The 25590-nt window shown below is 44.9% G+C and overlaps 1 protein-coding gene across 1 annotated transcript in view; it reads left to right on the top strand.

The window, feature by feature from the left end:
• cecr2 (CECR2 histone acetyl-lysine reader) overlaps positions 1 to 25590 on the top strand; it is a 43177-nt gene that overhangs the window by 10498 nt on the left and 7089 nt on the right. Inside the window, exons 2-16 of the mRNA XM_030053311.1 lie at positions 8303 to 8397; positions 10407 to 10590; positions 13007 to 13134; positions 13377 to 13460; positions 14248 to 14306; positions 15247 to 15416; positions 20079 to 20168; positions 20885 to 21035; positions 22006 to 22135; positions 22249 to 22286; positions 22400 to 22491; positions 22742 to 22868; positions 23661 to 24040; positions 24250 to 24426; positions 24642 to 25452. Coding sequence (XP_029909171.1) covers positions 8303 to 8397; positions 10407 to 10590; positions 13007 to 13134; positions 13377 to 13460; positions 14248 to 14306; positions 15247 to 15416; positions 20079 to 20168; positions 20885 to 21035; positions 22006 to 22135; positions 22249 to 22286; positions 22400 to 22491; positions 22742 to 22868; positions 23661 to 24040; positions 24250 to 24426; positions 24642 to 25452 — 2716 coding nt within the window. The remainder of the gene's footprint in view (positions 1 to 8302; positions 8398 to 10406; positions 10591 to 13006; positions 13135 to 13376; positions 13461 to 14247; positions 14307 to 15246; positions 15417 to 20078; positions 20169 to 20884; positions 21036 to 22005; positions 22136 to 22248; positions 22287 to 22399; positions 22492 to 22741; positions 22869 to 23660; positions 24041 to 24249; positions 24427 to 24641; positions 25453 to 25590) is intronic.

A 25590-nucleotide genomic window follows, 5' to 3' on the forward strand; every position in this document is an offset into this window, starting at 1 on the left:
CCCTCTCTCTGTCTCCAGTCTGGGGCGGCCTCCCTCTCGCTCTCTGTACTCCCTCGCTCACTCTGCTCCCCCAAGGATGGTGAGAGCTACCTCTCAAATGTGTTATTGGGGCTGGTTGTGAAGCAGGGTGGAGTAGAAGGAGTGAGTGAGACAAGCAAGAACTTCACCAAATCAGGTCTCGCCCAGTGGGAGCCCTCGAAAGCTCAAGAGTTGCTGGTTGATATGTGTGTTTAGCCTGCCTGGAAACAGTGTTTTTTATTGTGTTGTTTACTCTCTCTCTCTCTCTCTCTCTCTCTCTCGTGTGTGTGTGTGTATGTGTGTGTGTGTGTGTGTGTGATGCAACTTCACAGTGAGACGAGGTAATAAGGATGGTGATTTATTCTCGAGCATGTTGCTGGAGAAAACAGATAGAGGAGAGAGAAAGAAGGATGGAGGGAAGAGGGAGGGAGTGATGTTACCAACGGGAATGTCACCCCAAGAGTCTCAAACTTTAAGTTGCATAGTGTGTGTGTGTGTGTGTGTGTGTGTGTGTGTGTTGGGGGAGTGGGGGCTGTTTGTTAGAAAGACACAGGCTAGTGAGATGTGTGGGACCTGGGGCAAGGGGACTTTAGAGGAGGAGGGTGTGCGGGTCTGTGAGGCTTTAGGGGGCTGCAGACTGGCACACACTTGGCTGACTAGACTGATTGTACTAGGCAACAGGCAGAAACAAAGACTTCTGGCTGGCACACAAACGGCTTTGCTCTCGTTTCTGGATGCCTGTTATTTTGTTAGATCTATTTTGCTCTGGGTTGACCGAACAGCTGTCAGGAGGAAGAGGGCAAATGATTTGTAAGCCGGTGCCTTTCATGAAATTCTCCGCAATGAATCAACCTGAGCTCACACAAGGGTCCTTTTTCACTTTTATGTGTTCAAAATATTGGACGGTGCCATTGTATGTATGTTATATACAGAGCTCACCTGTTGCTTTTTGGGCCTTTGAACTGTAACAGAGCTTGAGAATGAAGTGATTTCACATGCAATTTCTGAAGACATTTTAAAGATACAACCTGTCATCACTAAAGTTATTTATTTATTTGAAAAATAGTTTTATTTCTCCTCAGCTTTCATTCATAAGGGATGGATTTTCATACATAATGATTTTAATGGCACATCATAGGTTAGAAATAAGAGTTGTGTGAATCTAAATAACTATGATCTGACTAAGAAATTGAAATATGATCCCATCATTGCCTATTTGGGCTTTTCTATAGAAAATTAAAGGTCAAAAGACAAATTTTTATTAACTTTCATGATATTTATAAAATATTTTTATATAAAAAATTGTAATAGCCAGGTCCAAACAAATAAAGATATTTAACATAGAATTAAGATTTTTCTATTGCCCATGTGGACAAATTAAATGAAGGGGAAAAAAAAACTTTGAACGAAACAGTAACTAGTTCCACTTCCTTCATTGTGCCTATGGAGGTATAAAGAGTGGAGAAGTGGAGGTGTTTATCGCAAACGCAGCAAGCCCTGTGTTTTGTAATTTATCTTTTTTTAGATTTTGGTAAAACACTGTCTATGTGTGGCCACGGGTGGAAATTATTGATGGTAACTTGTGGGTTTCCTCATTCTAGTTTCTCTTCTACAACGCCTGGCATCCTGGCATTTGCTGTAAGTCAGTAAAAAAAATCCTTTGCCATCCTCGGAACAAGAAACAAGAACTTGTGGCTCCTGGTCTCAGTGCGAAATTGGTACACACCCTTGTTCTATATTGTTTGGGAAATACGCTGATTCTCTAGCTCTTGCAACACCCTAGTTCCTGCATCCATGCTGAAAATTCATTTTCTTGTGATGATTTGCCCTGGCAGGCAGGCCAAGATAGGCCCTTGTAGTATATTGGCTGAAATTCTGACTTTAATTGCTCATTTTTTAGTAGAGGCTGTCATGAAGTGGCTGATCAAAGAGTGAGGATGTCCTCAACAGTGAGGAGTGGAAATGTAAATTTGTGTTTACATTTGCAAAGTGAGTCATGCACTTATATTTTTGGTGTGCTACTTTTCATGTTGGAATGAAACATTGTTTTCTGTGTTATATTGTACTTCTGATTGGCACCTTTTCCTCCCCTTTGTAGCTGAGGTTCTTCCTCATGTTCTTTGTGTTGCTGTGTCTTCCTTCAAGGCTGCATGCCATCTGCCTCGTGTTGTTTTCCCCATTTCAAGGCTCCCTCCCTCTGCCGTCTCCAACTGCATTGGTCAGGGACTATTTTTCTCTCAGGGCCAGCAGGCTAAATGTTAATGATTCATTTGTGTGTGTGTGTTTGTGTGTGCGTGTGGGCGTGTGCGTGCGGGCGTGTGTGTGGGCGTGTATACAATGAGAAATGAAAGACCACTGTGATGTCAGCGGAGCGGGAAACTACAGTTTCTATGAGGAAGTTGATGATGTGTTTATCTCCTGCCTCCCTTGTGGGGCCGGCAGTGGAGGTATGAGAGGCACTCCTGCACTGGGTGGCCTCCCATCTCCTGTGCTTAATGATCTTCAGCCACACAGCCAACCGGCTGGCCCAGGCTGGAGAGTCTGTCTGGAGAGATCTTGGCTCAGGAAGGATCTGTCCAGCGTCCATCCTTCACCTCCCCCATACTCTGACCCTCACTACCCCTTCCCAAAGCCCCACCACCTGTCACACCTGGCCCTGACATTGAGACTATAATAAAACTTTACTGGAAGTTGAACTTCACTTTACACTTGAATTAGTGTGGAAGTTATTTTTATTTAATGCATCTCACTTTGAGATGAGCAATCTACTGATGTTACAAAAATAATGTGAGATGAGATTAAATCAGACACTTGACAAGATCTCATTTGTGGTTTTGGATGTTGCAAAGTCGTATTAAGCCAGAAGTGTTCCTACTTTTAAAGGCTTTACATTGAATGGATTCAATTTTCTGAACTTTTCTAGACTGCTCTAGCTGTTCTGTTATTTGCTTTTACCTGCTTGGTCATCATATTAACATCACTAATGATTGTTTACCAAATATGTCTCATCTTAATATCTTATGAAAGCACCCATTGTCACCCTGCAATATTGTCACAAAATTGATATGCAAGTCTTCAGTTAAAAATATAGTGATATTTCATTTTGTTCATATTGCCAAGCCCTGGTCTCAGGATTGTTTTTTTTTTCTCTCTCTGTGAAATGATAGTGCAGCTAGTTCTTTAGATTTGCGGTTGTTTCTGTTCAAATTTCATGAGCAAATGGTGACCATGCATGCCACTTAGCATGGAGGCCATAACTGTTTGAATGTGTCAAAATGCTACTTAAGACAGTAATTTGTGGAAGACCGAGCTCTTCACATAGGCATGCTATAAAGAGGAGTGAGTAGTTGGGCAAATTTACATAGTTTTTTTTCCTTTGATGGCCAACAAGTTTTTGCTCTGGTGCTTAATAAAGTCTGGTTGGCAGCAACTCAAAGGCGCTGATGCTTTCCTCCGATGATCAGATGAATGGTACATCCTGAGGATGCGAGGGCGTTTTCCTGTGGTGTTACGGCTGTGTGTGCGTGTTTGTCATGTGGCAGGAGGTGGTTATGTGTGGGGGTGGGGGGTGTTGTCAGATGATGGCTCCTGGAGGAGCCATGTGTGAGCTGAGAGTGGGAGGAGACTGGGGGAGGAAGAAAAAATGAAAGAAGCAAAGGAGAGGAAGAGAGGAACCTTCACACAACAAACAGGCCTCCCCTCCCCCCCTCCAGCCATCCTTCCACACGTCCTCCAACTGCTGGTGAAATAGACCCCGGAGGAGCTGTTAACGGCAGTGGCATGGAAAGTGTCTGCTTTGAGGCCAGGCAGAGAGGCCAACCCCCTGATACCACAGGCTCTCTGGGTCTGCCACAGCTGTGGAGCTGCTGATACAAACCCTAACGCATTGCTTATCACAGCCCCTTCTCTCTGTCTGTTTCATACCCACTGCAAGCATCAGACAGACAGACACACACAAACACTTTATCTGTGTTTTTCTCTCCCTCCGCAGATATGGATTAGGACACATACCGGGGCCACAAGTGTCCACTGAGAAAAGCTAGGGCACATTTCATTTTTATCTTCAAATGCACATGGTCGGTTGTTCCCTGAAATCTGCTGGCTGTGTTGCGATGTTTTTTCAGACTCGGCCTTGCTGTCTTGATGTCTCTCTCTTCGTTCCTCATGTCTTGATACCTGCTCAGAAGACAAAAAAATCTCTTCCTTTTGAAAACCTTCACCTTCAAGATGAGAGGATTGAGGTATTAAAGACAGACATGGAAGATGCACCTTATTCTGCTCATTGTGCAGGTGTGCTGTAGATAACTTTTGCTCATGTCCTTTGTGTTTACATCTGCTGATGGAGCATGTGGAGTTTTTGTGCTTTAAGCATGAATCCTACAGCTTTGTCACCATTAGACCCACCTCCATAAATGCCACTGCCACAATTTTCGTTGCCTGTGTAGTTAACTAATTGTGCACTTTGCGTATGTGAAAGAGACATACTGTATTCAATGATTTGCCCATGTCCCAGATTGGGGTTGTGGTCCTCTGAGTCAAAATGCCAGGACTCTGCGTTCGACCTGCAGGTGTAAAGCCACAATGACACCTGAGGCATCAGCTCAAACATGCTCATCTGCGCACAGCTGGCTTGCCCTATCACCTACATACTACAGCATGCCGTGTGGTTGCGGGTGCGAGTGAGTGGAGAGCAGGAGGAGGTGGGGAAAGAAGCCACAGTGATACCTAGGGGAGGCATCGGTGCTTTCATTCTCCTCTGCAGTCAGCCTGCCCTTTGCTCAGCCTCTCCTACCCTCAGTGTACTGCGTAATAAGAGTCTGGAACGAGTGAGTGTGAAAGAAAAGAGGAAAAGTGGCAAGCTAAGGCCATGTCCACACTTAACCAGATAAATCTGAACATGCTGTTTTATTTTCCGTCTGCACTATACCACTCTATCATTTTCTGGCTGTTTTCTAAAAGCCTGCAGTTCACACTGAAATTCCCTGAAATGATGGTTTTATTGTGGACAGAAGGCAAAAACAGAGGAAAATATGCATCAAGTTAACCAGGTTTATTGTAGATATGGCCATGTGACATAATTGGATGCTGGCAGGAGTGCGTGCGGGAGACAAGGGGACATATTGCAAGCTAAACTGGCACCTAATATGTTTCCTATATCTGTCATTTGAATAGCTGGATAGATGGTGCGGTGGTACCCTTGCCTCAAACAGTTTAATTTAATTGAATTGTATTCGATGGAGATTTACGAATTTTTGTGGTTTTCAAGTGAGTGCTGTCCTCACTTATGGCCTAGCAGCAACCGGAGTGGAGAATGTGTCGGGGGAGAGGACACATGAGGAGGAAAAAGAAGAAAAGAATGGTAGTGGGGGAGTGTCAGTGTTGTCAAGGGAATTACAGAATGGATCTTGCGGTACCTCATCTTAGTCACCGGGCAGAGGAATAGCAGGAGAAATTATGTACAGGGCAAGAATAAGAGAGAGAAAACCAAGGAGGGAAGCAGGACAGAGAGAAAGAAATGGTAGAGGAAATGAGGGTGAGAGAAGTGGCAAATGCCTTTAGGGTGAATTGCTGGGTGCAAGGCGAGCCTGCAGCATGGCTGTGGTGATGACACACCTTTTGACTAAGCCTTGACTCACCCTCCAATCTTTGTCCTTCCGAGTGTGAGTGCGAAATAGCCTGCTTTGTTCACCGCAGTACCTTGGTGATAAATCTGACAGCCTTGCTCTATGATTTGTACTGTTTATGGCTTATCGCCCATCCAACTCTCTTATCTAGGGCCTTGTGAGTCCCATTGATCATTAATGTGAAGTAGCCGAAGCACCAAGCTATGTATTCTTTATACTGTTGAGTCACGTGCGGGTAATGTTGTGCTTTTGTCGTGGGTAGACTATTTGCCAAAGGTTGTGGGCTGTGTCCTTGTAGTGCATTAGTTTGATCTCTCCTATTTTTATGTGTGTGTAAGTGCAAGGGAGAGCAGGTCCTGCAGGAGATTTCCAGCTGCAGCAGAGCGTCCCGCACATCCCTTAATCAAGCCGAGTGTTTGTTAGCGCCTGGCCACAGAGGGTTTGGCCGACTGGATGGATGGCTGAAGAAAGGGCACGCACACAGCATTAATTCCCCTTCCCTCTGCCATCTGAGCTGCCGAGTGGCACTTCAAAGGTGGAGCAGGGTGGTGTTAATCCAGGGGCTGCTCTTCTCAGCTTGGCTGTGGCAAAGCTCTCTGCTCTGCTCTGCTGTGTTCTGCTCCCGGCTCTTCCCCTGGCCCTGGCCCCCATTTTTTTCTTTTTCTTTTTTTTCAAAGTGTGATCAAAGTGCAGTTTGTCTCTGATGGATGGGCTCTCTCCAGCCCAGAGGCTGCCTGACAGGGGACCAGGAAGTGGAAAGGAGCGTGACACAGGATCTCTCGGGATCTCTTGGTGCACATGCATTTACACATGCAGACACACACGCACACACACACACACGTACACACACGCTGTCCTTCTGTCCTCTACTGATACAGCTCATGGGTAAGGCAGAGCTGTCCAGCTGGATGACCTACACACTGTGAACAAGCCCTGACACAGGTGCTAGCTTGAGCAACTTTTTTAACCTTCACATGGTCTCTCTGTTTAAGCTTAGCTTCTCTCTTCACATAGCTCTCTCACTCATACATACCAATCCAGTAACCCAGTAAGTCCTACTGTTAAAGTGAGCCTCCCTCTCAAGTCTCCACTTATTGAATTATTCTTAAAGATTCATTAGAATCTGACTCATTAACCACCGTGAGCAGGTTGTTCACAAGCCTTTAAAATTGGTCATCAAAAGCTTAATGCACTATGCTCTCTTTGAGTAATAGGACTTAGCTGATTGTTATCTCCTGTCTCTAAACCAGCTTGTCTGGTATGTTTCTGTTGTGGCTTGACTGAGGAGCAGGACCAGTCTGTCTTTTCTTTTCCAACCACAAGCAGAAACATCCATCTTATCCTGTTTTTCAGCTTCGTTCTCTACCTCCCTTGCCTCCTTCCCCCCCTCCCCTCCCGTTTTTCATCGTGCTGACTTGTTGACTACTGGCTTCCGTCCTTCTCCATGGCCAGGAGGTGTGTATGCTGACCTTTGGTGACCCCTGAGCTCACCCAGGTTCCTCTAGAGACAGGGCAGACTGAGGGGAGACGACTGCACGCACAATAAAAATGGGCTTCTTCGTCCTTGAGTTAATTTTGGACTGTCACATTTTTTTCTTCTAGAAGGAGGAGGTAGGGGATTTCATACAGATGTGTGTGAGTGTATGTGATAGAGTGCGACAGACAGAGGTCAGTTCTTAGAGGATGAGGTGGGGCAGGGAGTGGTCAGCTGCAGGCCGGCATGTCCGTTCTCTAAAGAAGGGTTGGTTGGTCCTCAGCCTGAAGGGCTGCTTTGCATTCTGGGAAAGGGGGCTTTAAGTGAAATAGACACTTGGCTGATGGAGCACTTTGCATTTGCATTTCTGCCCTCACCGCCTCCTGCTCCCTCTTTCTCTCTCTCCTCTCTCTCCTCCCACTCTCCTCTCCTCCCCTCCTATTCTACCCCAGAGGCTTTAGGTATCTTTGGGGAGAGTGGTGCATGCTGGGAAGCGGTGTGGGGTGCTTTGGCTTGGTTGGTCAGTGGAGGAAAGGAGGGGGCACGGCTGTGTTGTGGCTCTAGGCCCCTGCTGCCTGTCGTCTTTCCTTGGTGCTTTCAGGCCTTTAGAGTTTGCTCTACCGGTTACTGCCGCTTCATAAAACCTCAATGGCCGACACACAATGCCAGGCAGGAGAGGGGTCAGGGCTGAACTTGAACCTCGGCTCCAGCCAAACAACCGCTGGCAGACCAAGGAGCCCTTGTCAGACCACTTACAAATTCCATCCACCCCTCCTGCTGACTACCTTTGCCAGTCCACCTCACTTTGACACCATTGTCAAGCATTCGTAATAATCCTAACTCATAGCTGCAAGGTGTGTTGCATTTTATGCATCGTGTTAGAGCTGGAATATTGAATTTGTGAGGACATTGAATAGCTCAAACATTCTCACATCAGCTGTGTATTGATCGTATATTTCCTGTCTCACTGAAAACATCATGTGTTTTGAAACCCTTTCATCTCCATAGCCCCCAGCTGGAAAACTCCCAGTCGTCACTATGTATGATCATGTGAATTGCCTATATGCTGAGCAGTGGTGAAGTTTTGTAAAATGTTGAACACTCTGTAGCTACCTGCAGAGTTCTCCAGCTGTGCACCGACTGAACTTTCCCCCCCACTGACTCCCTCTGTGTGCTGTGTTAACAGGAGCTGGAGAAAGCCTTGTCAGAGCAGGACTTGGACTTCCTGGGTGACCTCATCGCCTGTCTGCTGCAGGGATGCTACCAGCGCACTGACATCACGTACGTAGTGAAAACTAGAAAGCCCAACCCATTTTGAGGTTGAACATCCTGCAGGTTAAATTCTTACATCACAAAGTGTCTGTTGCCTTACATAGCTCCTTGCCCAGTTTGTTTTACATATGCTAACCTTCATCAAAGAGCTCCTGAGGAAAAAACATGGCAGTTTCATGGTTGTGTTTAAAAAAAAAAGTATGTTTCTAGGAATCAGAATGAATGAGGGCATCTGAGCTGGAAGGATCACATGCTACTGTTACATGGCTTAAATCCAACTGTAATTCTGTACTGACCAGTGTGAGTCAACTAGGTTACACAGGCCTACGTAGTTCTAGCTCTTAACCTTTCCAAAAATAGCACAATGAATGGAGGAAGCTTATGTGAGGCACTTGCCAACTGAGCTGTCACAGGGCTAGTCTTTAATGAAACATTGAAGACACAGAGGAAGCAGGTCTGTGTCTCTTCTTCCCAGACATTAGTGCCCTGCTTTGCAGTTTCATTCATATTTCTGATGTAGGATTAGGACCAATCTTTCCATCTACACTAACCTAGTCATAGCACCCAGGAGCTTTCATATGCCTGAACACGCTTTGGTCAGGAAGTATGTGTCATGTGCGTGATGACACACTGAGGAGTCATATTTTGAACGGCGTGTGACGACTGAGGTTCCATGGTGAAATCATGCAATACTACTATTGGAGGATGTGGAGAAAAACAACAAAAAAAAACCTAACCACAGAAACTTCTCCCCTGCATTGTTAAATAATAGGAGAAAGTGAGTGGGGTAGTAGAGGTTGTTATTCAGATTTAAAGAGGTGTTTCATCTCTTATGGGGCCCTCTCTTCCCTGCTCCTCTCTCTCCTGTCCATCATCAGTAAGCAGCGTAGTGGCACCAGTGAGCTGGTAAGCACAGAGACAGGAATGATCCAGTTTCTCCACCCAGGCAGCCGGTAACAGGAGGACAACCTGCTTTATTGGACTGGACAGGCGCTGGCATCCTGGGGGTGGCTGCTCGGCACTGGCCTTTCACAGAGCTGCCCTTTTCATCCGCACGCGTTAAACGCTCCGCCGGAGCGGGGGAAGGGAGGGAAGGAGGATGTTGGAGAGAACGAGGGATAGAAAGGAGGAGAGAGATGGGGTAGCGAGGAGGGGGCAGCCTGCAGCTGTGTGAAAAGTGCACACTGCTCTTTCAAGATAAGCCATTTTTTTTCTCCACTTCTTTCTCTGTGCTGTTGCATAGATGCTCACCCCTGCCCCGAGCCCTTGTTTCTGTTCATCTAAGCAGGAACTGAAAAGTGCAGATTAATCGGCCAGATCTGAACCAGAACCAACATTTGTTTACCAGCTCCCACTCAGTAATGATACAGACCCACACACATTCACTGAAACTAGTCTTTTTTTTTTCCAACCCCACCCCCTCCATCTCTCCAGCGACTGTGGTGGTTTGAATTGTTTGTCTACTAAGCTATTACAATAGCGAGCCAGTTGATATTGAGAATTAGTGTTGGCTTTACAAAGTGCACTTTTTCAGAGCGGCATTTGCAAGTGAATGAGTTGCATTTATCCTTTATGACAGATCTCAATGGACTGAAAAAAAGTATTTGCTGTATCAGAATGGTTCTCTCTGTTGTTTGCCAGATAAGCATGTAATCAGGGTTTTTAACTGTCTTAATTTATATTCAATACAAAACCTATGTTTCTTTTGACGTTTTGACTCGGTGAGAAGAGAAAGCAATACAAAGCAATAGAAAATATAGTTGTGTGGACTGATGTTAGATAATGTACTCAAATGTGTCACAACTTTAAATAATTGTTAGCCTCCTTTTGAAATTAAAGGCTTAAGTGTTGGCTCCTCTGTATGCACAACTAAATAACCAGTAAACAGTTTTTAGATTTTAAAACATCTCATCTGGTTTTGAGGTGTTGTTTTCTGTCAGTTTAACACTGAACATTTACAAGGTCTTGAAAAACATGTGTAACTAATCTAATCTCTTTGTCTGATTTCTTGTCTTTAGCCCCCAGGCATTTAGCAGCTACCTGGATGACATCATCAACTACCGCTGGGAACTGGAGGAAGGGAAGCCCAACCCACTGAGGCAGGGCGCCTTCGAGGAGCTCCCACCCCGAACTCAGGTGGAACTGCTGCACCGGCTCTGTGACTACCGTCTGGATGCTGCTGATGTCTTTGACCTGCTTAAGGTAAACCACCTACTGAAGGCGTCCACTACAGGTGTATTGACTCATTAATTTGCATTTGAAGTAGAATCAGAGTCATGCAACTCAGTATGTGGGTCCAGAGTTTTGTTTTTGGCCCAACATCAGCGCAAATATGATCAGTAAGATGAGAGAGAGCTGCGTGCTAACAGTCATATGAGCTGGTCCTGCATCCCAGAGCCGAGCCTCACTTTGTAATGATCAGAGTTTCACACTGCTCAAAGTGCTCATCCAAAAATCTAGGCTGTGCTCCGACAGCCAGTAGAAAGTGGCCTATATCTTTTTTTTCCCCATCAAGTGTGACACAGATCAATTTTTTATGTATGTTACTGTGAACAGAAAAATACCTGGAAATCTGAAATCTGACATTTCCAATGTGGTCCTAGATAAGATATGTATCTGATTCCTGGTAATGTGACGGCTGTGTGAAGAATGACATGAGAATTCATTCATTTTTTCCCCCACGGAACAAACTCGCATCACTTTCAGAGCATCATCATTCATTCATTATTAGTGGTAGGCGTTGTAAGTCACAATTTATATCACGATATGGTGTTATATTGTAGTCAGCAGATAGCAGCCTGGTAATCAGAGGGTTCCTGGTTCAATCCCCGGCTCCTCGAGAGAACGTGCCAAAGTGTCCTCGAGCAAGATACTGAACCCCTAACTGCTCTTGATGGGCAGCTTGTAAAACACTGAGTGGTCAGTAAACTGGAAAAGTGCTACAGAAATACAGTCTATTTTCCATTTAAATTGAAGTATGAAATGGCAGCTGTTGAGAGCCTAGAGTTTTGCGGGGAAAAAAGTTGGTCAAAGCTGGTGAGCAGGAGGCTTCTGACACACTAACACAAGCACGAGGGTCAGTGCTTTGTTTCTGTGGTAGGTGCTTAGCCAGTTTTGTTGTGTTTCCTGAATTTTATCTTATTCTGGCATTGTTTGCATATGGCATGTGATTTGTTGGTTTACCCGTCTTTTCTCTTTCAAAATAAAGGCATATCTTTAAGATGGTGATATGGATTGATGTTTTCATGTAGCACCAGTTATATTGGATTTTTGATTATTGAATCGATATATCAGTCCAGATCAATGGATGGTTACACCCCTTGTAGAGTGCTGTGCCAAAACAAAATATAGAGGATAGTAGCAACAACAGCAGGGTGACAGGAGGTTGCATTTTTAATCAGAAGATATATGGGAACATGCTTCAGTCCAAGCCCTTTTTTGTCTTCTTGCTCTCAGCCTGAACTGCTGGACTGCCACCACATCACTGACACCAAACAATTAAAAAAAAATTAATACCTGCGCCACTATTTACTTAATTGTGATGATGAGCTGTGATGCCAGTGACATTCAGTTACACAAAAGTCAGTGGCCATGTTAATGTAACCGTAACCGTATGTGAGATAATGCAAAAAAATGGAACCTGTTTTTACCGTTTCAGTAGTTAGAATGGATCGTGTGCATATGATGTGTAGATGAGTGGCTCCTGATTTCATCCTTTTTGTGTTCTGCATTTGCTTTTACTGTGCCACCTCTGAAATTACAAGTAAAATGAAATTCTAGTTTTGATGGGTTTGGTGGCTTTATCTTTCTTTTTGTGCTCCACATTTGCAAATTTGAATCAATTACTTTTTTTGTAGTCCCTCAGTGCAAATTGAGAACGTTAATAAATTTAAACTCAGAGCACCAGAGAGCACTCTGGCACCAAACTGGTCAGTTCGTAAATTTTAGGGCTCTGTCAGAGTTTCCATTTATTTAATCAGAGCAGCCCTCTCTGACCCCAGTGAGTGGGGCAGTAGGGGTTGTTATTCAGATCTAAAGAGGTGTTTCATCTCTGATGGGGCCCTCTCTTCTCTGCTCTTTTCTGTCCTCCTAACCCTCTTGGAGTGCTTTGTTCTGGATTGAGGGGGAATGGTAGTAGAGTTCTCAAATACAGTGGTAAACAAATACTACCAATGAACCATCACTGGCTAGAGGCCAAGAAAGTTTACTAGAATCAGCTAAGGTGTTACTGACAATAATGTGACAGTTTTACCTTAGCTTCCTCATATTTGCCATCTGAATCAGATAATAAATCCCTCTGATATATTTCATTGTTCCCGTGGGACTAGAGGTTTTTTTTTCTTCTCCCATTACTAATGGCACATCAGATTGAATTTATGAACGCACTTAACAAGACACTGGAAATGCTTCATGGCAGTGCTAGGCTCAGAGGACTGAGTGACATCATCTGATGAGGGTGACATGATTTAGGGACATAGTCCAGTATGTGAGTAAAGCTTTGTAATGTTTTGCGATATAATGCTCTTGCAGTTCCTATGTAAGTTGGCAGTTCATGTTAATTAATGTTTATGGTGACTGATGTCACCTGGACTTATTAAAATGTTTATCCCTCTCCCAGGGCCTGGATGCAGACAGCCTGCGGGTGGAACCCCTGGGGCAGGATGGGAATGGAGCCCTCTACTGGTATTTTTATGGCACTCGCATGTACAAAGAGGAGCCTGTCAAGCGGAAAGCAGAGAAGCTCAGGTAAATTGTTATGCACACATAAATTGTGTTCATTATATCACACGTGTGTGCTGTGCTACTGGTCAGGTTCTCCACAGTAAACTCATGTGTGTCATAAGTGTGTAATTGCAGTAATGGTTTGGCACTTATTTACAGGCCTGTTAAAGGTTAATTACGGAGGCCCCCTATTGGTAATCACCTTGTTAAAAGCCTGTAATTTTTGTAAGTCCAATCTTTTTTCTTTCTCATTGTTCTTCCTACAGTGAAACCCCTGAGGTCAAAGCACCAGAGAAAAAGAGAAGGGGGAGACCACCAAAGAAGAAAAAAATGGAGGACACTCCGCTAAGGTGAAAAAACCAGCTGTCTTAGAGTTTTCAGAGCCCACTCACTATCAGCACAGCCTCGTCCAGTGAGGTGCAGGCATGTGGTAGTTGCACATGTGTTGCACAGACGCACTGGGTATGTCATAAGAATTTATGCCCAGATTGTCACAGCAACTGCCATGGCTGCTTGTTCCCATGTGGTCTGCAAATGATTAGGTTTTAGTCAAGTTTTATGCTGCTATGGATAACACGGAAAAGACTGGAAGTTGAAAATATCACTTCCCATTTGCCTTAAAAAAATCTGGAAAATAATAAATATTCACATTTTGGAAATCTTCAGTCAGCATTGGCTTTGCAGTTTGTCAGGTGTTAACAAAGGCTCTTTACTAATTATTAGACCAAGATCAGCGCAATGTGATGATTAGTTAATTACACATTTTTGATTATAGAATCTGCAGCCATATTAACCACGTGCGGACCCTTTACTGTATCTTTAATTTGTCAGGGAAGCAGTGTTATCCCCTTAACATCCAAGACAAAGATAGACAGGGAATGACATGGATTGACTTGTCGCAGAATATAATTCTCTATTTCATTGATCTATTTTTGCATTAGGACTAAACTGTACATTTACATGGGCCTGGTGACCCCAACAGTCCCGGAAAAGACAGTGTAATTATTAAAATGTGCAGGAGCCCTGTTTTTTTGAACAGAACTGTTGGCTTCTTCATTTGATTCTCATCAGTTTTGTTCTTTGCAGTGCGGTTTGTGGAGATTCTATGGATCTGACTAGTGTCTCATTGTCTTTCAGTGAGGTGGAAAGTGAAGTGAAGACAGAAAATGGTCTGGACCGCGTGCACTCTGGCAAAGGTGAATGAACCTCATTTTACCACTTATAAGTAATTAAATCTTTGTTCAAGCATATATTTATATATGCTATATAGAACAAGAGATGTCATGTGTTATAGTAAATAACATCACTGCTGTAATTTGCAGGCATGAGCCAACCTCGGGTGTTCTACTGCTGTTATACAACAGTTATGATTTTGTAGCAGCAATATTGTTTTTATCACAAATAAAATGTGTAAATTTAGATTACAGTTTTCAGTGCTCCACCAAAAGGTATAGCTCCCCAAACTAAAACTTGTGTGTAGTAGCATAAACCAGTCAGAGGGTTAGACTGTTTACAGCCTACATGCAAAGTTACATCTGTTATGATGTTATTTTCTAGTCAACCGTTACAAAAGCTGAGGGCCCGTTCCATCTGCCCTGCAGCACCTCATTCCTTCTCCACTGTGTTCAACTCATCTTCTGTGACCGCCAGTTTACAAGGAGTTTAATTGATAATCTTATGAATAATAACATTCGCTTTGTTTTCATTTTCTTCTCCCTCAGACTAACAACACAAACCAAAAGTTAAACTGTATTCACAAACACATCTATTCATAGCAAGGTGGAGGATGGTTTTTTCAGCTGTTGTCAGTTGCTGGCTTGTTTAACAGAAGCAGAAGCACCTGTAGGTGAAAACCAGCTGTTAGTTTGACAGGAATAATACAGATGAAGTGATGCAGCTCCCATGATGTTATTGTAAATAACACCTGGCTCTTGGCCGATCATATTGCTTGAACAGAAACCTTGAACGTCGTATAACTATTATTTTTATGTTGGTTAGGATGATGAAACAGTGTATTGGTGCTTCATTTAATTTCGTAACGCCAATATTTAGGATGCACAGTTTAACCAAGCATGCACGTCTTCCTCAGGATCAGCAGTCTAATGTCTTGAATGTTCATGCCTCCCCCTCTTTCAGATACAGCAGGTCGGGAGCGAGGCACTTGGTCCCTCGTGTGTGATACAGAGGAACAGTGGGTTAGTCTGGCAGAGAGCATCAAGGACAAACCCTCCCCGCAGGACCGCCACCTCTACCGCATCATCAGCCAGAACTTCCTGCCTGAGATCAGCAGCATGATTGAGCACAAGGTCAGACACCAGAGAGGCTGTACCATTAGTCCTCATTACAGCAGTTTATAACTCTGAAGTTCTGTCTTCTTTGCCTCCAGAAAAATCTCCCCCTTGTCTTTTCTTCTTGCCTGCATCTCAAATGGCCTTGCAGGGTAATAAATTAGGGGCCACAGGGAAGAATTGGGGCTTGACGTATAGGTTGTGTGCCACATGTGCCTTTCTTATTTTTAGATTTTTCTGTTTTATTGCTTTTCCTTCAGTATTACACAGTGTATAGCAGGGAGTGACAGGGGAACAGGTATGTGACATAGGACTCAAGCAATAAAGCTGTACTTGTGTAGTTTATCATTCTTTCTCTTTTGTGCTGCTCTTACTTGACTCTTACTCCGAGTGCCCTGGAGGAGATTTCAGCGTCTTCAGGGAGGGACCCTCAGACCTTTTTTAAGTAAAACATTTTTTCGGAAGTCAGCATGGAAGAGATGAGGATATTGATGTAAAAATTCAAGGATGGACTTTTAAGATTCAACCCGACCTCCATTCAGCTGTGTTCATGTTCTGGCATTGATCACTAGCTTCCTCCCGGAGTTGTTCCTGGGATCCTGGAGGCCATCACTGGGCCAGCGGCTGGACAGGTGGAGGGAAGTGAAGCCAGTCTGTGCTTGCCCTTACTGTGAAACGCCAGCTTGGTAATGAAGTTGGCCCCAAGCCCTGAACCTGAACCTGACTTTGTAAACTGGAGCACAGAACTGTGCTCTCACGCTAGCTGGGTACTAACGTGCTGTATCCAGCTGCTCAGACTTGGGGCTCAGCCATGCCTTGGGCCATGCTCATTTGTCCATCATTATCCTTCTTGGAAATGGCTGTTGAGTACCTTACGGGGAGATTTCAAGCTCTGTTCACAGCAAGTCACCTGTCAAAGCCAACACTACCCATGCAGTTTTCCCCAACTAGCTTTTCGAATGGATTTGCGACCAGCAGGTCTGTAGCTCGCTGTGTGAGTGTGAGTCAGTCAGTCGGTTGGTTGGGTGGTTCACGAAAAATTCTCCACCCTTTTGACAGGCACAGTTTTCGCTCCAGCAGGCTGGAACTTGGCATGGAGGTCAAGAGTGTGTGTATGAAGGTGTGTGGTTGTGTTGATGCCAATTGGCTTGAAGGGGGTGTGGCAATGTGGCCTATAGCAAAAAGGCACATAACTTTGAGATGGGTTCACAGACCCGCACAAGATTTTGTGAGAAGGTTAGTCATGAGCCAAAGGACAGCTGATTAACTCTTCATGCCAGCTGACAAAAAGGGGCGCGGCAGTGGGAGTGGCATGTAACAAAAAGGAGCATCACTTTTAAATGGTTTCATGTAACATGGCCTTACTTTGTACAAAGACACACACACACATACACACACAGACACTTTCATTGGTGATAATTTCCCCCCGTCCCTACCCTTTAGCCACGCCCCCTTTCATGACTCTTGAATTGCGTAGACTCTTGTGAGAAGCATCCTTGGACTCAGCAGAAGCTCCTTTTTCGGCAGTGTGGGTTAGCCTCGCCATCTCACGTGTGTCTGTCAGTTCATTGGTGCATAAAGCTGTGCCCACCCTATAGCGACCGCAACCATCTACCTATGAGGCTGAAATTTACCATGGAGGTCTTAGGAGGAGGTTTATGAGATTTTGTGTGTGTGTGTGTGTGTATGCGTGAATGCATGCAAGCGTGGATTTATGTGGTTGCAGCTATTGTGAATTCACACTAGTGTTTTTTACTAGATATTTTTAATATCTAGCGCTAATCAAGTGGATGGGAGGTTTCTCATCCCTAACCTACCTGTTCATAGAGAGAGAGTGGGCTACATCCCCCTCTGCTCCTATACAATGTGCACTGACTGTGTTGCCATAGAAACCCTCTCAGTCTTTCTTCATCATCAGCTGTGAAGAGGAGTATCCTGCTGGCAGTTGGGTGTCAGCATAGGGGTCACTCACTAATGGTCACTGGACGAATGGGGTCTTGTCCTGCACCGACTGTATGCTCAGCTGTAACTAAATAGTCAGAGATTTCCACGTCACATCCAGATGAGCCCACTATGTAAAGTTACTGTCGGTGCAGAATATTAGTACAGCAGCAATGCTGTTAGCCCAGCAGTATAGGAGCAGTATAGGAGCATTGTAGAGTCATAGTAACTGTAAATATATATTTTTTAACACAATGACAGCATAGTTGCTATGTCATTTCCATAAATATTCTGTGGTACCGTGCTAAGCCAAATTAATTTGAGGCAACTAGGAGACACACTTGTATATCTGGACATCATGAAACAATGTCAACAACAATTTTTTTCTTTGTTTTATTGAGCACTGTTCAAATGATAAAAGAACTCCAGGTCATAATCATACGATATGATATTTTTTATTACTGTGTTGTGCATACAATTGTACACCCAGCCTTCATGGGCTGACAAACACTATAGATTCAAACAAACCAGGACCCGGGTACAGCGTATACATTATCAAGCAACCGAAATAAAGAAACAACTAAAGCATTTTTCATCTTCAAATCATCAGAAGTTTACTTTATATTAATGACAAATCAAAGTAAAAACAAATTAAAAAATCTATCTTGCCTTCTTTTCAAGGCTTCTGACATAAAGCTGGTACACTTCACACACATCAGCATTAAACAACCGTTTCAGTTCTTCCTCATAATATTGTGCCGCTGAGATCCCCACAATCCAGCAGGGGAATAAACAGACAAAGGGGAATCCCCCACTAACAATAGTTGGCAGGGGAATACATGCCTCATTATTTTTATGAAGATAAGACAACACATATTCCAGCACTTGATAGTAAAACTCGTCGTCGTTCAGGCACTTCTACTATGGAATATAGTTTTATGTATACTATATTTGCAGCACTTCTGTTTGTAATGTTAACAAGAAAGCAAGGTAATCTTTATCTATATCTATGCATCATTATATGTGCAGTGTCTGAATGTTTTGATTTTTTTTTTTTTTTTTTTTTAAATGAAATTTATACTGGATGTGCTTGCTGAACGGCCAGCATAGGGTAGCTTTATCTCCCTTTTAGCATGGATAATTTATCTGAAGGATTTAAAAAATATGTATAGATACATTTATATATTAATCATACTGATTTGTTTTTATTGCTTAGTTTATTTGAATTAGGAAAATGCAAATGAACAAAGCAACACTTACTAATTCACAACAAGCTCATGTAGTTAATATCCTACATACAGGCTGGTTGTTTTTCTCATCTCTTGCGCCCTCTCTCTGTTACTCTTCGTCTTCAATAGAGGAATGTTTATTTTCGTATACTATATGTATATATGTAGTGCCAGTATGTGTATAGTATGTGGGTGTGAGCGTTTTAAGTATGTCATACACACAGTGTGCGCAGCCTCTCGAGTCCTTCACTCCACGCGTCACGGGCTGCTGTCACCAGCTATTTCATGGGGCGTTGACAGCAGGCAGGAGCTCACCTTGAGGCTGGATGGAGCCTCTTGATTGACAGCCCTGCTGTGCGGCAGGATTCTCTCGACCCCTCTAAGTGGTGACACCAGAGGCACTCCATCTTGTGTGTGTGTGTGTGTCTGTGTGTTCACGTGTGTATGTGTGTGTTGGGTTGGGAAGGGGGGAGTTAAGTGCTGTTGGTAATGCAGGGAGGAGCGGTGAAGCCCCAGGATACGTTGGTTCTTTGCATTGAGACTAGGCAGAGATGGAGTGGGGGTGGAGGAGGTGCGGGGGGCTACTGTAGCTCATTCAGCACTTTGGCTGTGACAGGCCATGCGCATCTTTCTTTCTCTTTGTCTGTATTTCTCTTTGCCTCTCGCCTAACTCTTGTCCTCTTTATAATCTCTTTCTTTCTCTTACCACCCAGCGTGTCCCTCCTGTTTTACCTTCTCACCTCTTCCTTTTTTTTTTTTTTTTTTTTACCCATTCACCAGCTGCTAATGCATTCTTTAGGCCTGCTATAGTTGTGTTGTAGGCAGTCAGAAGCCTGATTGTGACACTTCCCAGTACTGTTGGCAGCACCGGGCTGACAGTTATTCACAGTCCTGCTCGGCTGATGGGCTCTGACATGAGCTGCAGAGACCAGTCCCTGATATAGACGGGCTTTTAAAAGATCTGCTTAGACCTCTCTGCTGGTTCTCCTGTGTCTCTCTTTTCTCTGTGCTATCTCTACACCACTATTACATCACCATGGAGTGTTGTTTCAAACAAATTGCTGCTTTGATTTCAAGATATATGCGTAAGCATAAAGACCTTTAAAGGTCCAGCATTAGTCATCTGCTAGTGTTATTACTTTGTAATCCAATGCTCAAATGTGACAGAACGCCCTCATACCCCCATCTCCACTTCTTTCTAGTGCTAATCATTACAGATGATTACTGGAGTCATAGGGAGCACAGGGGGGTTGATTTGTTTGACTTGTTTAGCTTTGCTGCCTGGGGAAAGGCAGGGGGATGGAGGCAGGATGGGCAGAGGAGGAGAGAGTTGGTGACTTGGGGGATGGGAGAGCGGAGGCTGTGACCTCTCAATCGTCACTGCTCCTCCAGAAGAGCACAGGACTCCCCAGGGCCTGTCTGTGATGGCATGTCTGTGTGTTTGTGTGTATCTTTACAAGTGTGAGTGTCGAAGCTGAACTTTGCTGGTTTTTTTTTGTCTCCTCTATAGGAGAAGGAACAGAAACAGAAGCTGCTGGACCCAGCCCCGGTCCGCACCTCACAACGGTTCTCTGAGAAACACATGAACCCGGACGAGGAGGTGAGTGTTTGTGTTAGTGTATATGTGCACTGTCATATGTGTGTGTGTTGGTGTCACTAAGTACAGTTATCGCAGAGCAGCAACTATGTCTTTGAAAAAGGTCCATGCAAAAGTGTTCCCTCTATCAGAATGTTCCGCATGCATTTTTATTCAACTACTATAAAATGACCCACTTACGTAAATAAGTGGGTCGTCTTTCCCAAGTCAGTGTGAGAGTTATTTATTTACAAAGTGAAAAAAGATGAAGACTGCATACTTGTCTCTCTGATCAGTATTTATTTGGCCAGCATCACCATCACATCTATAGCTTTGCATCTAAGCATGCATAGTTCCTGAAAATGTATTACACCTTCACATATTTAGCCTGCTAATACTTTCTATGTATTGTTTGTATTATGAGGTATTTGTTTAACACCTAGATTTGGTTGTAGGTTAAAGCATAAAATCATTGTTTCTTTAGAAGTTTAGCAGGGACAACTGTTCATTTCAAGATGGCTGTATAGTCTTTATTTTAAAAACAACAGGGGAGGGTGGAAAGTAGATATAGACTGACTTAAATGGGCTATGACTTTAAATGACATCAATGTACATTCTTCTGCAAGTGTATATTCATGGGATTATGATTTATAAGATATCTGTCCCTTGTTATATTCATGAGAGAGCTTCCTTCCTTGAGACCTAGCCCCTAGACTGATGTGATTGTGTGAATATATTAGGACAATCTGAAGGCCATAGCCGAGGTGGAGAAGAAGCGGGATGAAGAGCTGGACAGGCAGGTCCTGCTGGCTGAGCAGCGACGAGAAGAGGAGAGGCTTCTGCAGGAGGAGCGGCAGAGGGAAGAGATGGAGAGGGTCAAGGCTGTGGAGGGTAAGATGAACGGATGGACAGATAGGTGAAGTAGTACATTTTCCAACCTCATTAACATCCCTGGGGTTGGAGACTGCAGCCCACACACTTACTTGTCTGTTAAATTATATGCTGCAAAGTGCTAAAGTGAATTGGAGCATAGTGCCAAAGTGTCAAATACCAGTGAAAAGAGTTGCAATCATTTCACATTCTTTCATCAGTGCCGTGTCGGGAACAGGTAGGGGTCCTTAGTTACACTTCTTCCTGCTCAAGAATCAGGGGGAGAATGGATTCTGAAGGGCAGCTCATACTCAGAGACCTGCACTTCTCGATGGCTGTGGCATGGCTCTTCATTCCTGAAAAATCTGCAGTAGCATAGCGGCACTCGCTGCCTTGTGATTTATGTATAGTACATGGGGGCTGTGAGAGGGAATGTTCAGGGCCTTTAATCACAGGATCCCTTCTCCTTTTCTCCCTCCCTCTGATGTCATCTGTCAAGGGTTAATGAACTGCTGATTGTGCTTCAGTGGAGGAGCCTCATTAATGTATTATAGATGAACAGCAGGACCTGGCCTGCTCTCTGGGTGGATTGCATATGTGGAATCCTCCTTCAAACATCTTTAATCCACACAGCAGGGGGCTGGCAGGCCTCTCTGCCTTTCATGTTAAAAGATAAAGCAGCGATATATATGCACTCTCTCTGTTCTGTTCCCGGTCTTTTGATCAACTGTGCCTAAGAAAAGATGTGATGAATCGCTCTCTTTCCACTGATCTGCACTGCTGCTGTTTCTGATGGTGAAGGCCTGGTTTCTATTGACTCTGCTAACAGTTCACAGCCGGAATGGGGAGCAAATGCACTTTAAACTGTAACTCAAGAGCCTGAAATAGCGATTAAAACACTTGTTTGCCTGCAGCCACTTAACATTGATGTTTTTTTTTTTTTTATTGTTTGTGTATCTAATTGCCGCTTCTGTTCATCGTTCTCTCACAGAGCGAGCAAAGAGGCGGAAGCTGCGAGAGGAAAGGGCCTGGTTGCTGTCTCAGGGAAAAGACCTGCCACCCGAACTCCTGAATCTAGAGCCTCACTCACCTATCCGGAAAGCACGCAAGACTAAAGAATTGTAAGAGCCCCTACATGTAATTATTTCTAATATTGCCCACTGACTCTTCCCCAGTGGTCAGTTTTTAACACACTATTTATTAATTTTAACGTGTTCCCTTGTTGACCCTCCAGCTATGAAATCGATGACGACTATACTGCTTTGTACAAAGGTAAGCCTTTCTATCACCTGTATATAGACAGTTAAATGGTTACTGAAAGCTCTTGTGTGTTTTATTTCAAACTCTATTTCGTTCTTAAACTTAATCTGGTCCATTTCCTCCAGTGTTGGAGGCCCTGAAAGCCCATAAAGATGCCTGGCCTTTCATGGAGCCCGTGGATGACTCCTATGCCCCCAATTACCATGAGATCATTCAGGTACAAATACCCATGGAGAACATAATGGCTCACACATAATGGTAGTTAAGATTGTTTACACTAATGGTATTTAGTAGATATTGTGTTTGCACTAATGGCATTTAGTAGATATTGTGTGTTGATTGAGTGTTGATTGAGTTTGTATTTTACCCAGTGCATTTAACTAGGAGTTTCCCTCCTTTGTTTTCACAAACGATTTATTGCTTGACCTTTTTAATTGTTTGGCATTTTGTTATTCTGTCACACTCAGACTCCCATGGACCTGTCCACTATTGAGAAGAAGCTCAACGATGGGGAGTACATTGCCAAGGAGGAGTTTGTTGCCGATGTGAAGCTCATGTTTGAAAACTGCGTTGAGTACAATGGGGAAGACAGCGGTAATTGAACACAGCACCTCCCAAATTCCCCTCTACCTCCATTAAGAGTTAAAAATCATTTTAGGATGCATTTGGTGGCACTTTCTGAGTGAGAAACCTAATTTAATTTTAGTAAGTGCGTGTGGTGAGATTAGAGTGCATATGCTTTTTTGGGAAGGGTTGAGAGAGGGTGGTAGAGCAAAAGAAAGAGGGCTGGACCTAGTGCTGTGTTGGGGCCGGGGCCAGGGCAGCCTTGACAGTGATTAATGGGGAGTGATTGAGCTGTGCTCCAGTGCTCAGGGGGCTCTGGGCCCTGCAGTGCCAGAGAAACATTCCAGCCCCTAAGCCCCCTGTCTGGAGCCATCCATCCAACTGAATACTCTCCCGAGGGATGTCGGGGGGGGAGCGGTAAGGAGGCCCAGGGTGGGGCAGAAGGGGGAGGAAGGGGTCGGAGGAGCAGGGGTCAACTGACGCCCTCTGACCTGGTCAGCCGGCCAGCACTGGCCTGAGAACAGAGGAGTGTGTGTGTGTCTAAAGGTGCATGACATGAAGATTGTTCTGCAGCGTTTGAGTGTTGAGGAGTAGCTGAGACTTGGGAGTGTGAGTGTGTATGGAGCTGAGGTAGTGAATGTATGTGTGTGGCATGCAAATGAAATGCTGTTACTTGGTTGCTTATGTTAGGGTGTGCCATACCTGTATATGTCTGGGTTTATGTCTAGTCATTGGCTTGTGGAGGATGTGATTGTGTGAAGGTATTTTGAATGTTTTTAACAAATGAACTTAGCCTAAATGCTTATGTTTGTGTTTCTGCAGAGTACACCATAATGGCAGAGTCTCTGGAGCGGTGTTTTAGCCGGGCGCTACTGAAGCACTTCCCTTCAGAAGATGGCGACACGGATGAGGAATTCCACATCAGCAGTGAAGACAAGGAGCGCAAGGAGAAGAAGCGCAACCGTGGCAACAAACAGGCAGGGCCTGGGAGCTTGATCAAGGCCACTGAGCAGGTCCAGCGCAGACGAAACCCCCAGGGGGGCAAGGGCAGCACCCCCACAGAGGTGGAGGGCAGCAAGCCTGCTCGACCACTCCCTCCTCCTCACTGGGCCAATGGCCCCCCTCACCCCCACAGCATGCCTCCAAGCCAGCAACACATCCATGAAGGAGACATCAGGGGCATGTACCACCCAGGACAACAGGTAGCCACAGCGTACAACTTGGACAGCTTAGCTTTGTTTCAAAAAGTTCCTCTCCATTTTTTCCCACCTGATCACATCATTTACCACTTTTATTGTTTTACATCAGGTGATGGACTTTAGCAATGTGAAAATGTGTTATTCTTCTCCAAAATTGTTGTCTTGGCCTTGATATTCATCTCAAATTCTTCTTCTCTCTGTTATCTTGCCAGCTCCATCGCCCCCCTGGCCCCCCAGGTCCTCCAGGTCCCCATGGTCCCCATGGTCCCCATGGTCCCCACATGTATGCCCAGAGAATGCCCATGGACCCACGCTTTGCCTACCGAGGTCACATACCTGGGCATGGAGACCCCACCTTGAACCGCATGCCCCACAACTTCAACATGCATGTACGCTGACACAAATTAATCTCAGTCGAAAATGTCTACACTAGATTGTATTACATTACTGCTCAAGTTTCAGAGTTACTCCATGTGGTCACTACTGAAAAATATAAATATTTGTATATGTTATGTGTCTTTTAACACAATATAATGATTTCATTTATTCCTGGTGAGAAACACTCTTATAAAGAGGTATACTAATTAAAGATCTTTTATTATAGCATCGCTTAGGTGATGGACACCACATGGGCCCTAGGTATCCAATGGGTCCAGACCCTCACCAGATGCAGCCCCAACACCAGCAGCACCCATACATGGGGCCCACCCATGGCCCCTCTTTGGGCCCACGTCCCGTGGCCCTCCAACCTGGACCCCCTCCTGAAGCCAGCATGTACCCAGCCCGCCAACGTCCAGAGGGCCACACCATGCACCCCATGGGCAACCGATTCTCTGGCCCTGAGGAGCCACTGCAGCACAATTACCCAGGGTTTGGACCTCCTGGCATGGGCCTGTCCAACATGTGGAGTGGTATGAATCACCAGGGGCAGGAGAGACCCAGTGGGCCGCGCATGCAAGACCCTAATATGGTGAACCAGCACAACTACAGTTACGGTGGAGTACCACCTCCAATGGGGCATAAACCATGGCCAGAACCAGCAGGGGGATACCCCCACCCCTCTGCCAGCGCCCAGTACCGAATGCCCACTGCGGTCAGCTCACCGGGACCCATGTCGTCTCGCCCCCCTGCTCCCCACCCAGACTCCTCTAGCAGGCCCCGCTTGGCCTCCATGCTGGAGAGCCCAGAGATGCTGGCCCTGCAGCAGCTGTCAGCCTCTTCTGGACCCCCTGCCGGTGTCCCTCGTCAGCACATGGGCAACTTTCAGCAGCCGGGGCCCCCGTCAGGAATTGGCAGCGCCCCAGCTCACCCCTCTCAGCACCCCCCTCCTACCTTTGAGGTTCAGCTGCTGCGTCCTGCCAGAGACAATGGGCCAGACAGCCAGCCATCACAACAGACAGACACGCAGCCCAAAGGTAGACCCGACCTTCTCTCCCAGCTTTTTCTCTCCCAGCTGTCTGCATTGCTCATAAAGACCACAAGTCTGTTGTTTTTGCCACAGAGAATTATTTCTACACTGTAGTTTGTTACTTTTTTTAATCAACACAGCCCCT

Source organism: Myripristis murdjan, chromosome 6 (assembly GCF_902150065.1).
Source record: "Myripristis murdjan chromosome 6, fMyrMur1.1, whole genome shotgun sequence".
NCBI lineage: Eukaryota > Metazoa > Chordata > Actinopteri > Holocentriformes > Holocentridae > Myripristis > Myripristis murdjan.